The 14,711-nt window shown below is 42.3% G+C and overlaps 1 protein-coding gene across 1 annotated transcript in view; it reads right to left on the bottom strand.

The window, feature by feature from the left end:
- Positions 1–780: 780 nt before the first annotated feature.
- The window catches only part of ARHGAP19 (Rho GTPase activating protein 19), a 60,441-nt gene continuing 46,510 nt past the window's right edge, over positions 781–14,711 (bottom strand). The window contains exons 7-12 of the mRNA XM_069754044.1: positions 10,654–10,719; positions 9,471–9,677; positions 6,859–6,942; positions 5,956–6,063; positions 5,340–5,417; positions 781–4,829 (exon numbers count right to left, since the gene is read on the bottom strand). Coding sequence (XP_069610145.1) covers positions 4,773–4,829; positions 5,340–5,417; positions 5,956–6,063; positions 6,859–6,942; positions 9,471–9,677; positions 10,654–10,719 — 600 coding nt within the window. The 3' untranslated portion in view covers positions 781–4,772. The remainder of the gene's footprint in view (positions 4,830–5,339; positions 5,418–5,955; positions 6,064–6,858; positions 6,943–9,470; positions 9,678–10,653; positions 10,720–14,711) is intronic.

Raw genomic sequence — 14,711 nt, 5'->3', positions numbered from 1 at the left:
CAAGTACAGAAATAAAACGGCTGTATACAGCACCGTATAGCTGCGTAACCATCACATTCGACAGGTTTATACACGAGGTGGGGTGGGCTTTTCACGCAGCATTTTGTCCACGTTCGTTGGTCCCATCATGGCTTACTGGAGGCGGACGTCCAGTTGTAGTCTACTATGTCTGAGCGTCCTCCACCAGTCGGCGACGCACGTCGGAGCGCACGTTGGCTGTCGGCACCATTATAGTCTAAGGCCCCGTCGGTGCATACATTCGAATCCCGTTTTGACGAGATCAACGAACGTGGACAAAACCGCCGTGTGAAAGGAGCCCAAGAAAGAGGTTAGTGGTAATGGAAAGGGTTTCTACGGAGAAAATACTAGGGAGCACGGTGCTTGCACTCGAGTAAAATCACATTGGAGCGCAGTAAAATTATGGCTGCACAAGTGGCATCGCCCCTTAGATCACAGGATTTGGTGCCAGGTCAGTAGATTATTTACCAAGAACATACATACGGTTTTAGACTTGGAGTGAAGGAGGGGTAGCTGCACACAAACCAACATTACTTCTGAAATATAGCTGTACAATAAAATGGAAATTGTAAAATTAAAGCGTGGAAATTCACATTTTTATTTTTTTCATTTCAACATGTCACTTCTTTTTCCTTTTTTTTTTTTTAACAATAGGTTATTACAAGCGTCAGTGGAAAACCTGTAATGTATCTGTACACTACCGTAGTAAGAGGAGACTGTGGAAATGCATTTCGCATTGGATCGTGGGTTATATGGGACGGATATTACACAGTATATGGTTTTACCGCAGGAGACATTTCTACGCCAACTTTTTTTTTTCTTTAAAAGCGTTGTCTCAATATTCATTAATGGCAAAGAGCTAGAATAAGCCGCCATCTATACCGCCATACGAGCCCACTGACACCTTCACATGGGTCATTAGCAAGTTCCCATGGAGTTGGGGGCAGCGAGGGGGTTTGCGGAGACCCCTCTCTCCCTCTATTATATAGATACCCTTTTGCGCCGACTTGCCCTTCTACATATATTGTGCATATTCTTGTATTTTTGGAGCAGATGTCGACCATCTGACTGCTGGAGGCAGCGGAGTTTAGCCCCCGGCCATCTAGAAGTGGGACCCGGTGACAACCTCTAGCGATCAGCGGGTTATCACCGATCATATCAAAATATATAGAAATGGGAGAGGTAAAAGACTATTAGGTTCCTAATAAATCAATGGCTGAAGACAGACACTGCCTTCATATCTTTACACAATATAGGAATATGTTGGGTCGTACACCAAACCTCCAATTATGTAAAAGGTTCAAGAGAACAAAGACACAAAAAAAAAAAAAAAAAAAAGGACAAAAGGTTATAGATTAGAGCTCAAAAGGGAATTTTATAAATATTACCCAATCTGACCCTGCAGTAGTCTGCCAATACTGGTGACCTCCAACTTGAGGCTTTCCAGCTAGTGGGTAAAATTGCAAAATGCTTGTTAAAAAAAAAAAAAAAAATAGAAGCTTTCCAAGTTACCTCTTATTAAAAATACTTGGAATTATTAATGCTACTAGTTGGCAAAGAGTGCAGCATTTACAAGCTCTTTGCTACAGACATTGCAGGCGCTGAGCAATAGTGGACCGGATCGCGCCATTAGCTCCAGGTCTGGCCGGATTCACTGCCGCTGTGGTTCTACCGATGCTGCAGAGGCAAAGCCGGCTCATATTGCAGCGCCAGAAAGCGCACGTCAACCAGGAATTGGAACTGTCACTCATCAGGAGAGCACGGCGGCTTCTAAAGACAGAAAATGACTTTCATGGTGGAAGTGCTGGTTTTACACAATCTGGGGAGTTGCTAGTCTATATACTAATATGGTGAGCCAAGTATATAAAATAAAGCCCAGGACTGCACGAAGCTACAGATGAGAACACCGCACAGGCAGATTCCCAGACTTGTGTCCAGCGGCAAAAAAACCCCAAAACACTAAAATAAATAAAATCCCTTGGGAAGAGCAAACCTTAAAGAAAGATGTTCTGCCTTGTATAGGAAGGCAAACATGGCCGATATTTACATGGAGCGGACAAAGCTTCTCTGGTATTTATGGAGAGCCATTCAATCACCGCTGACCACAAATAGCCGCTTGTTCAGCAACGAGCCGACATTGTCCGGTGCAAAGTCACAGACAAAAACGTGGATTCAGACGGCCGAGCACATGACATGAAGACATAGCCTCATGTGCAGAGCAGAGCTGGTGGATATTCTCATATAATCTGCTTTTAAGTATTTAAAAAAATATTAAATTGGGAGGGATTTTAGGGAACAGTAGATCAAATACTGATCTAAGGGTTGTGTTCTTATAGGGCCTCGTCTACATTAGTGGCGCAGAGAGGAGAGCACCCGTCCACCTTTATATTAGACGACGTTTTGGGTACAGGTTGGTCTCATAACCGCACACTTGTATATATTAAATATATATCAGACATATGGAACAAATGTAATCCGGGGCCCTCAGCAGCGTTCCCACTTGTTCCCGCTTTATGTCAGGGCCACATGAAGGTCACAGGGACTCCCTTTTGGTGGCTTCTGTGCAAGTTGCATGGGACCGATCTGGCAACGCTAAATAGTCATGTGACTGCAAGCCGCGGACAAGTTGCCCAAATGCAGCGTGACCGAGTACCGCAGGTCGCCCTAGTCTCTAAAGTATAAAGTATTGAGATGGGATTCAAGCGGATGACTGTTTATTAGGAGTTTGAGTGGGCTAAGAAATGTATTATTTCCGTGTAAACGCGCTACTTAAGCTTAAGATAAAGAACGTAAAAATATTAAATTTAAGATATAAAACATGTTCAATAACTACTTACTGTAAATCGTTAGACACTTGTAAGTCGGGGAGCGTCCCTGACGGAGAACACTACAGTCATACATATATACAATCGCACTTTTGGGAGAAAGCTTTGCAGATTTTTTTGGCAAACTTATTTTTAGCGAAAAACCCGGGATCACTTCTCGTGCAAAAGGAGAATCAGGAACCGGGTGTGAAAAGCGAATATCCACTTTTGGGTTAAGTTATTGTTATTACATTTATATTGGTCCATTTTTCTAACACAAATGCAGCATAAAAAGCCGAATAAGGGGCCGGTGGACAGACAATATGCTGGGGATCCCACCGTCAGCAGAACGGCGCAGGGGTCACGCACTAACACTACATCTTGTGCTCGAAGTCTATAAGATGCGCTGCACCGATCCATGGAATAGTAACGTACACGTGTGACCACCCACCGCCCCATGTAACATGAGGAGAGAAGACCCCCCAATAACCTGACAGATGGGGGTCAAAGATTTGTGGAACGACCCCTTTAAACAAGCACTACATCCAATGAGAACCTTTTGCATTGACTTGTGGTCCATATAGAGGACGCAGTGTGAGCCGGCCCAAACTTGAGTATTATTAGTATTTTACTACATGCATTGTGCACATCATTTTGACTAAGGGGATATGTATATTGAAAAAAATAAATATATATTTTTGTTTATGAATGTACTCCGCTAAAATAAATACCGTATATATTTTAATGGGAGATAGATATAGAGATTATAATACATATTACACAATTATGTATATTTTTTATATATACATATCCCCTTAGTCATAATTCTGTGTACAAAGCACGTAGCAAAATACGGATACAGACACTGCTAGGGCAAACTGGGACCGTAGATTTAAGGGGGCGTTTATTGGATCCTGGCAGCAAGAATTAGCTGGATCTAAAAATTACATTACTTTAATGCAGTTGTGACCCAATTATGAGTCCACTGGTTATGCTTTCCGGCTTCATGTTTAAGACCAATTAATAAAAAGAAAATATATCTTTAAAAAACAAACTTAAAAAAAAAAAAAAAAAAACACTTAAAATTGCCTCCAATAATGCCGACCTTCCATTCTCCATACATATCGGGGTTCACACAGTGTCCGTATAATCTCCCATTATTTGGCGTTCGCCATCTGATGCCATCCTGTCACCTCCTCACTGACAAGTCATTATATACATCCCTACCGTCCAGATGAAGGAAACCTTCGCTCTTTACGTTATTTAAAAAGCAATGATCGGCAATGTATGCACTTCCTGCGGCTTTACAAAAACTGAAAAATACAATAAAATAAAAAATAAATAAATAAAAAAAAGGGAAGCAGCATTGTCATCATCTATACACACTATGTAGAGAATCTGCAAATCTTGGGAGTCGGAGACTGTTGGAAACAACATGGTTGCTGTGTTTCGGAAAGAGCGCCACCCTTGTGTATGGGCTGAATCTGGCATAACAGCACCGGGGAAAAAAAAAAAAAAAAAAAAAAAAGAGCCGAGCTGCAGTATCAGAGCCAGCCGAGGGAGCAGAGAGGTGCGGTTTCAGGGAGATGGCAGTCGTGCTTTTCTAATCTCATGTAACCAGACGATATATGTATACATGTAGTGAACAGTAACAGAAGAACGACCCTTCCTAACAGTTTACACCGGGGACATTGTATAAATAACCACAATACACGCGGATCACAAAAGTCTTCGTATGCAAAGAGCAGCTTGCTCGTTAAAGACCTTTCTGCATTAATAAAAAAAATTTAAAAACAAAAATAAAAAAGCCACAGACCGTAACAATAAAATGCCACATATAAAAGAGATGGGTCTGCTCAATAGTTATGTCACAGCTTTGTAACAGTTGTCCACAGGTTGATAAAAAAGAAAAAAAGTTAATATTTCTAAAATAAGAAGTCGTCAGATTCTTTAAATGGCAGTTTCTTGAGTATGCCGGAGATGGGGCGGTTTTAACTTTGTAGATGCCTGTAAAGAAAGAACGTAGGAAGATATAATAAATGGTTAATTGTATTCTTAAATAATGTAGCATAGTTCTTCTGATTTTCCCCCCATGTCCAGGGTATTGCAGTAGCTTAGGTATCCATGGTTACAACCACTAACAACTAACATGGTCATAACCATGGATACCAAAGCTACTATGACATAGCAAATCAGAAGAACTATACTACATTTCTAATAGGAGGTATTTGCCAACATTATTGTCGCACCTAGTTAATATTGGCATAGGATGTTGGGGATGGAAACGCCCATTTAATTAAAATGAGCATCACATTACCTTTGTGCCCATCCCTCCAAACAGGACAGTCTATAGATTATATATAGGGGGAACAGCAATAAGTAACCCAAGTTCCTCAAGAACCCTTGGATGTAGCACATTGGGGCTCAGGGCCATAGTAACTATAGGAACCTAGGAAAACAGAGCGATCGAGCCTTCATCGAACTTACTGTAAAGGGAAACCAAGACCCATTACACACCTGTTTATTGCTATGTGATGCCTCAGACAGCTTTAATTTGGCTTTTGTAAAGTAAACGGCAGGAGAGTCCTGTGGCATCTGGAGAAAAGGAAAATCGTTTAATCATAGTAACATAGTTAGTAAGGCCGAAAAAAAGACATTTGTCCATCCAGTTCAGCCTATATTCCATCATAATAAATCCCCAGATCTACGTCCTTCTACAGAACCTAATAATTGTATGATACAATATTGTTCTGCTCCAGGAAGACATCCAGGCCTCTCTTGAACCCCTCGACTGAGTTCGCCATCACCACCTCCTCAGGCAAGCAATTCCAGATTCTCACTGCCCTAACAGTAAAGAATCCTCTTCTATGTTGGTGGAAAAACCTTCTCTCCTCCAGACGCAAAGAATGCCCCCTTGTGCCCGTCAAGCATGTATACTGCATCTGCACCTGGCCATGCGTCTTTAGACAACCATGTCGGCGTGTGCATTGCACGCAGTCATGATTCAGCATATAGTGACTTCAGACTTCTCGTCTGAAACAGACCACCCTTGAACCGAAGGCCAACGTACTTAGGAGTAACGTCCGCTAAATTATCTGCATATGTAAAGAGGATTATTATTTTTGTTGCTTACATATGAACTATTCTCCTTTACATGCTTTAATCCTTGCGTTGTCAGTGGCGTCGTCATTGGCGTTGTCCGCTTCTTCTCAGATACCACCTGTCCGCCCAAGACTTTACGCTAAAATGTGATTAAAAAAAAAGATAAGATTGTAATATTAAAATACTATGAAGTCAGATTTATGCAATTTAACTTGCGAGTGTCAATAAGCAGATACATTTGCAGGGTTATTTCTAAGTCAGACTTTTTTTTTGCATATCCACATTGGTAAACAGGGCCCATTGTGTTTGATTTTCTTTATTAGCTCAGACAGGACTATTGGAATCTACGAGATTTTATTAATAATTGCACCTCAAAATAAAAGTTACTAAAGTTTGGCACATTGTTAACCCTCTCGCTGTATTTTCTTGCTATAATTGGATGCACAATGTACTACATTTAATCTGACATTAGGGGGAGCTGTAACTAAACAGTCTTCAGAGCGGGGCCCAGCGACATGCAACCGGGCACGAGCCAGGGGCCCAGCGACATGCAACCGGGTACGAGCCAGGGGCCCAGCGACATGCAACCGGGCACGAGCCAGGGGCCCAGCGACATGCAACCGGGCACGAGCCAGGGGCCCAGCGACATGCAACCGGGCACGAGCCAGGGGCCCAGCGACATGCAACCGGGCACGAGCCAGGGGCCCAGCGACATGCAACCGGGCACGAGCCAGGGGCCCAGCGACATGCAACCGGGCACGAGCCAGGGGCCCAGCGACATGCAACCGGGCACGAGCCAGGGGCCCAGCGACATGCAACCGGGCACGAGCCAGGGGCCCAGCGACATGCAACCGGGCACGAGCCAGTAACTTTGCTTCTCCCCCACTCTGTGCAATAACCGCAGGGAGATATAAACTCCTCTCTAATAAGTTACCTTAATCATCCCGCTGAAGGACCGGGAGCGGACATGCTTCTTTCCGCTGCTCTGGTCAGGCGTTCCTTGGTTATGCTTGTTGAACTACAGTAGAACATTCATGTTAGAAAAGTAACACTGGTTACTAAACGTATAAACGCGCAGGAGATTTTGGCGAAAGTATTTCATCGGCATGTGTCTGCAGGATTTATTACCAAAAAGGAGGACTCAATTCTAAATATTTTACCAAAAAGGAGAATCCCTGCATGTAAAACACAAGAAAAAAAAAAAGTAATTGCTGCGTTCAATTTAGAAGTAAAATAATGTTAGTTTAGGGTTTATGAGTGAGCGACTATCAGAGCAATGTAGATGATGTAAAGGCGGCAAACTTCAAGGGGTTAAATAAGAAGTTGCTGCTGGTGAAAGATCTAGACGCTGACAGTCACAGATCAGATCCCGAGGAGGTGGAGAAAGTATTGTAGTGTATTGTACAAGTGATCAAGGCAAATAAAAATGTGCAGAAAAAAAAAAATTAAAACTAATAAGGATCTAATAAAATATATAATTGTATTATCATCAACTTAACTATATATTTTTCAACAAACACTATATATAACAAAATAATAGAAGCCCGACATGGAGAATCAACTTACTGGGTCATTTTTACAGCACAAAACACCAAGCTAATGCAACGGCAGACTTTTTTTCTACCATTTCAGCAAAAATTTGCTATTTTTTTTTTTTACTTCACTTTCCAGTCCATTGTATGGTAAAGTGAATAGTGGTATTCAAAATTACAACTCGTCCCACAGAAAACAACAAGCCGTCATACCAGTAAGTAGGCAAAGGAAGAGGGGGGAGAAAAAAAAAAAAAAAAGAAAGAAGTGAAATTTGGAATGTTATGAAGAAGCCAAAACCTGAAGGCCGACTTATTGCTGCAGTTCATGCCGTGGGGCTTATTACAGTACTGCGCATATACGGCAAGAGCCTACAGTGTATATATCCAGCAGGGGGCGCCATATAACTGAAGACAGACATTTCCATTCTGCTCATCTTGATCTGTAACAATTTTAAAGTCTACAAAAGAAATTCCCCCAATAAAAATTGTCACAATTCAAGCAAAACATCCCCCTAGATCTATGCATGTAGCTACATTTAAGGCTCCCCATGTTCCTCTTCTCTAGGGTTAGATGACGGTGAGCGTCATGCTTTAGAGTGCCAACCTCAGCTAAGGCATTCCTTAGGGAATTATCCGGTCGTCCTTTGCCCTGCGTCCTGACCTAGTCCTGTAGTTTGCCTGATATAGTGGATAACCAAGGGTTTCGCTGCGGTCTTATGTAATTTGTGAGGTGCGGTAAGTAGGCATGTACGGGCATTGAAAGCAATAGGACTCATTCCTTGCTGTCTGTGGGTATGGTACGTAATTACTGGGCATGGCAGATGCCACCTGGAGAGCTATTAAGATGGCAGCAGTCGCACGCTTCACTGATGTGACCACCACCACGGCTGCTTCATCCTCTGCGAAGGTGTTCAAACTGTTCAGGACATGTGCAGATGGAGGGGTACAGCTTCAGCGCCTGCGCAAGAGAAGAGGCAGCGGTGGTGGCGATCACATGGGTAACAGCCGCCAACTTGATAGTTAAGGCGTTAGGAATTACTGCATCCATTGCAGCCGTGGGCACAAGAGGGCACTGCAGCCATCTGTGGGCAGCAAGATGGCACTGCAGCCATTTCAGCCGTGGGCACAAGAGGGCGCTGCAGCCATCTGTGGGCAGCAAGGTGGCACTGCAGCCATTTCAGCCGTGGACACAAGAGGGCACTGCAGCCATTTGTGGGTAGCAAGGAGGCACTGCAGCCATTTCAGCCGTGGGCACAAGAGGGTGCTGCAGCCATCCGTGGGTAGCAACGTGGCACTGCAGCCATTTCAGCCGTGGGCACAAGAGGGCGCTGCAGCCATCTGTGGCCAGCAAGGTGGCACTGCAGCCATTTCAGCCGTGGGCACAAGAGGGCGCTGCAGCCATCTGTGAGTAGCAAGGTGGCACTGCAGCCATTTCAGCCGTGGGCACAAGAGGGCGCTGCAGCCATCTGTGGGCAGCAAGGTGGCACTGCAGCCATTTCAGCCGTGGGCACAAGAGGGCGCTGCAGCCATCTGTGGGCAGCAAGGTGGCACTGCAGCCATTTCAGCCGTGGGCACAAGAGGGCGCTGCAGCCATCTGTGGGTAGCAAGGAGGCACTGCAGCCATTTCAGCCGTGGGCACAAGAGGGCGCTGCAGCCATCTGTGGGCAGCAAGGTGGCACTGCAGCCATTTCAGCCGTGGGCACAAGAGGGCGCTGCAGCCATCTGTGGGCAGCAAGGTGGCACTGCAGCCATTTCAGCCGTGGGCACAAGAGGGCACTGCAGCCATCTGTGGGCAGCAAGGTGGCACTGCAGCCATTTCAGCCGTGGGCACAAGAGGGCGCTGCAGCCATCCGTGAGTAGCAAGGTGGCACTGCAGCCATTTCAGCCGTGGGCACAAGAGGGCTGTTGTGCTGCATCTCGGTAGGCTATGCGGTGAGTGACGGCTGGTGGCTGCTGTCACGGATCACATACTAATATATCAGGGATGTCGCAGAATGACTACACACGGCCATACCTGTCGGATGAGTTTCTTCTTCTTGGCAGAATCCGGCATATGGTGGACATGTTGAAACAACTCTCTTAATGCTTCCTCGGTGCGGCGCTGCGTCAGCTCCTGTTGAGATGTGGAGGATGAGGGTGACGATCCTAGCAGACTTCTTTTCTGGCTTTTTAGAAACTTAAATTCGTTGTGGGTTTGAGAGGATAAAAGCTCCAAGTCATCCTACAGGAACAAGACGGGGGGGGGGGGGGGGGGAGTGAACTTTCCTTAACATCTCCAGATTGGTGGAAAATACTTTAAAAATAAGTAAATACATTAATAGACCCTTTTTGCACCATAGGAGCTCAGTTTGTCTGTGCAAGGGATTTCGGGCTACCACTAGGGGGAGCACACTGCATTTAGTGTCTACAATAACGCAGCACGCTGCCCCTAGTGGCAGCTGCAGGCAGACACAACTTAAAGGGTTATGCCAATTGTATTCATTCATGGCTGCTCCGGCCACAGGAGAATAGGAGTCCAGAATCGAGATTCCAGTCTCAGCCCTGAACGCTACGTCCTGCTGTGTGCACGAATATTAATTATGGCCGTCCCTGCTGTGAGATTTTCATTTTCTCACTTTGTTCCTGAACCTAATCAGCCTTGAGAGAATATTATATAGGTGCTGAAGATGCGACATATGGATGTCTTGGGCTGGATCCAGCTGCTGATTTGCCTGATTGATGCTTGTATATGTCGCACACACTCAGCCAATTCTCAGCATAAGCATATATTACACACGAGAGCAAACATAGGATAATGAAAGGGGTCTGCCGCCCTCCCCCCCCCCCCAAAAAAAAAAAGCATTTTAAACTGGGCTATACAGTGTTGTGCGCTTAGACTTGATGTGACCGATGTACTTACTGTGAAATTCCAAGTTCAAATGCTATTAGAATCTTGGTATTAAAATAAGCATTTTAGGAGGCCAGCTAACGAGGGAGAGCTCATGAGTCCAGGGCTAATCAGTCTGACTGCTGCACCTTGTACTGAGCAGTGTGAGACCTCAGCAGGGAGGAGGGACACTGAGGAAACGTCCGGTCCATTTAGGAATGTATGCAGTTTGTGTTGTGAAGACTGGCGAGACCCGCTTTAGATTTCTAGTCCAGCGATAGTCCCTGACCAACGCCTTGTGTATTAACCACTATGTGAGTTACATTATTACCTTGGAGGCAGGGGTTTTGCTTCCGCTGAAGTGCAGCCGGGCATACTCCCGTATATAAGCAGGTGCCTATAAGAAAGCAAGGGGAAAAAAAAGAAAAAGAAAAAAAACGCGTTGAGAAACATCTTCAGCACAGATGGTGAAACATTTCATTGCAATCCATTTTCATTTCTGCACATATGTAATTAGCCTGCATTAGGCAAATGTATTCACATATAAAATAGGAGTGGGACGACAGCGGCTGCATTATGACCTGCTAATATACAATTAGCGCTCCGCTGTATTAGCGGCTACAGTATCTGCGATAATCATCTATAAAGGCGAGGAGCCGACAACCCAGGACCATTATTAAAGGGCCACCTCCCACTTCTCCCGTGTATGACATACCCCAATCCCTATCTTTAGAAATACCCTGGTTTAGGGAAAGAGGGGAAAAAAAAAAAAAAAAGAGACAAGTGCGGCGCTTCCTCTGAGCGTAATACGTTTTTACCAACAAGTTAAAAACATTTCTTTTATTTGTAGTTATGCTCACCTTCTATCGGTAAGAAATGCACGTTGAGATTCTCAAGGAATCAATTCTTTAGGCAACTCTTCTTCGTATGTTGTATATATAATCCAATAAGGTGTGCAGCTCACTTTGGAGAACTATGTGTTGATCCTGCTTCAGATCCACATAGGCGGCGATTTCAAAGGGAAAATAAAACTCCAAGTAAATGTGGCGCTAAGCACCTACGGATTTTTTTGAATGCATCCAGTTCAAGTGAAAAATGTTAAAAAATTCATTTATTTTCTCAAAATAAAAAAATAAAATATAATTTGTAAAAAAAATTTAAAAAACAGTACAACGCGTTTCGGCTGCTATTTTCACAGTGCAGCCTTCATCAGGTAGCAAAAAAACAAAAAGAACAAACAATACAATAAGCACTATAAAATGATGTTACAACCACCAAGTTCTCTTATTTATGAGGGTTCCTAGAAGGGATTAGCAGGGTGGGACCGGGGATCAGGTTCTCCTTTCCTGATGACTAACTACATGGTAGCCTCTAAAGAGACACATTTTTATATATATATATATATATATATATATATATATATATATATATATATATATATATATATATATATATATATATATATATATATATATATATATATATATATATATATATATATATATATATATATATATATATATATATATACACACACAGTTTAGTACTTCTATTCTATCCAAAATGAGCTTTTAAATACATGGTGTTACACTGTTATGAACAAACACAACATTAAAAATATAGGTATATACACAATCATAAATATGATTCATTCCAATACCTCATCAATACCATTACTATCAATTCATCCCATAAAATACAAGAGAAAAAAAAGAGAAGAAAAAAAAAAAAGGGGGAGATGTTTTTGTTGTTGTTGTATTGACCCATGCGCGAACGACTGGGCTATTTATGACAAACCCTTACACATTCTCTACTACATCATTAAGTCCATTTGGATAAAGGCTTTGTAACCTATATATCCAATATGACTCCTTGCGGTTTAATAATTTGTTCCTGTTATTAGCCCCTTTTGGTATATGCTCCAGCGGTGTGACCGTAATGCAGAAGCATTTATTGTGCTTCAGCAGGAGGTGACGGGACAGGCTATGTTTAATCTGCCCGTTCTTTGCATTATAGCGGTGATTATTCATCCGGGCACTTAATTCCTGGGAAGTTCGTCCCACGTATTGGAGCCCGCATTTGCAAGTCACTACGTAGATGACAAAATCCGTTCTACATGTGAGTCTCTGCTTAATCTTAATTGTTTCCCCAGTGGTATTAGATTGAATACTCCTTGCTCCAAGGTTAATGATCTTACAATTTTAATAAGGAATATCATGGTTTTATAAACAAGGTTACAAAGCCTTTATCCAAATGGACTTAATGATGTAGTAGAGAATGTGTAAGGGTTTGTCATAAATAGCCCAGTCGTTCGCACGTGGGTCAATACAACAACAACAAAAAAATTTCCCTTTTTTTTTTTCTCTCTTTTTTTTTTTTTTAAATGTATTTTATGGGATGAATTGATAGTAATGGTATTGATGAGGTATTGGAATGAATCATATTTATGATTGTGTATATACCTATATTTTTAATGTTGTGTTTGTTCGTAACAGTGTAACACCATGTATTTAAAAGCTCATTTTGGATAGAATAGAAGTACTAAACTGCTTATATATATATATACAAGAAAAATGTGTCTCTTTAGAGGCTACCATGTAGTTAGACATCAGGAAAGGAGAACCTGATCCCCGGTCCCACCCTGCTAATCCCTTCTAGGAACCCTCATAAATAAGAGAACTTGGTGGTTGTAACATCATTTTATAGTGCTTATTGTATTGTTTGTTCTTTTTGTTTTTTTGCTACCTGATGAAGGCTGCACTGTGAAAATAGCAGCCGAAACGCGTTGTACTGTTTTTTAAAAATTTTTTTACAAATATATTTTATTTTTTTATTTTGAGAAAATAAATGAATTTTTTAACATTTTTCACTTGAACTGGATGCATTCAAAAAATCCGTAGGTGCTTAGCGCCACATTTACTTGGAGTTTTTTTTTCCCTTTGAAATACCCCAATCCCTGGGGGGGATAAAGCAGCATTGGATTAAGGATCAGCAGAATGTGACGTTCTATCTCCCGGAAATGTATGAATAAAGGGGATAGCTGTTATTGTGAATGCACGGCTTCCTTACACACCAAGGATGAATTCGCGTGTCTGACCTCCGGGCCGGCAGTGGACACCGGACCTATACTCTACAGCTTCATGGATGGCTATGGGCTCTGGTTTATTTATACATTTCCAGGAGGTACAATAGAAGAATAGCGGAATGGAGATCCCTAATCCAAGGCCTGTGTGACGTGGAACACTGACAGACGAGTGTAACCCAACGCAGATCAATAAACCTTATTAACCTGAGAAATGACACTAGCTGGCTGTGTATTACACGTTCCCAGGGGGGTAATAGAGGGACAGCACAACAAATGCTACAACGCAGTCATTTCAGGGGGAATTCAAGCCTTTACAAAACAGACGTAAGGAGAGACAACAAGGCCACATATCGGTAGTGAAAAAAAAATAAATTATATTTTTAAAAATGGTAAGAAAATATATATATATATATATATATATATATATATATATATATATATATATATATATATATATATATATATATATATATATATATATATATTTTGTTCTTTTTTTCAATCATTTCTTTTTTTACTGCAATTTAAGTTTTCAGGTGCTATAAAGAAGTGCAAATAGGGAAGAAAAAAAACAACAACAAAACACCCCGATATAATGCCAGACCTATGTAATTGGTAGCGGTGGTGATTATCCGCCGACCTGTATATTGGCCTTCTGCTATAAGCCGGTCTAGTGTCATATACCATACTCCGAGCCGCGCACGACAGTCTATTACCGCCGCCTCCTGACTGATATATGCCCTGCGATTCCCAATCACTCGCTATTTACCCCGTGGTTTAGTAATTAGTATAATCTGCTGCCGCACGGGACTCACAGGTTTCAGTGACACATTTTTACCATAACGGATTACAACTAATTAATTGGATCGGCGTCCACGTACGTTTTCCATATTGGTGCGATGGCGCATGTTGGCATGGAAACTTATTGAATCAGTCCGTCTGTCACATAAATCAAGTGAGGGGGGTTAATGGATATGCAAATATTACACTTCCGTTAATGACTAATAAGAAGCAGCAGCTGAGACTTCATTTGGGTTCCATGTAATATTAATTAACATTTTTCTAGAGTGTCTCGTTATGCCAGGATATACAAATTGCTGGTGTACATTCAAATTTTTTTTTTTTTTTTTTTTTAAAGCAATGTAAAACCGTAAAAATAAACAAAATTATCAAGTTTTCTAAAATATGATTAGTATCTCCTCAGTGCCCTCCCTCCATGCTGCTAAATCTTTGCCCACCTAGCCCAAGAGGTCCCCCATAGATCACAAGAAAGGGAATCCCACGGCCATCTTTCCTCTTCACAG

This window comes from Ranitomeya imitator, chromosome 2 (genome assembly GCF_032444005.1).
Source record: "Ranitomeya imitator isolate aRanImi1 chromosome 2, aRanImi1.pri, whole genome shotgun sequence".
Lineage (NCBI taxonomy): Eukaryota > Metazoa > Chordata > Amphibia > Anura > Dendrobatidae > Ranitomeya > Ranitomeya imitator.
Note: the sequence above shows the minus strand (reverse complement) of the source record. Positions and strands in the feature narration are given on the sequence as shown.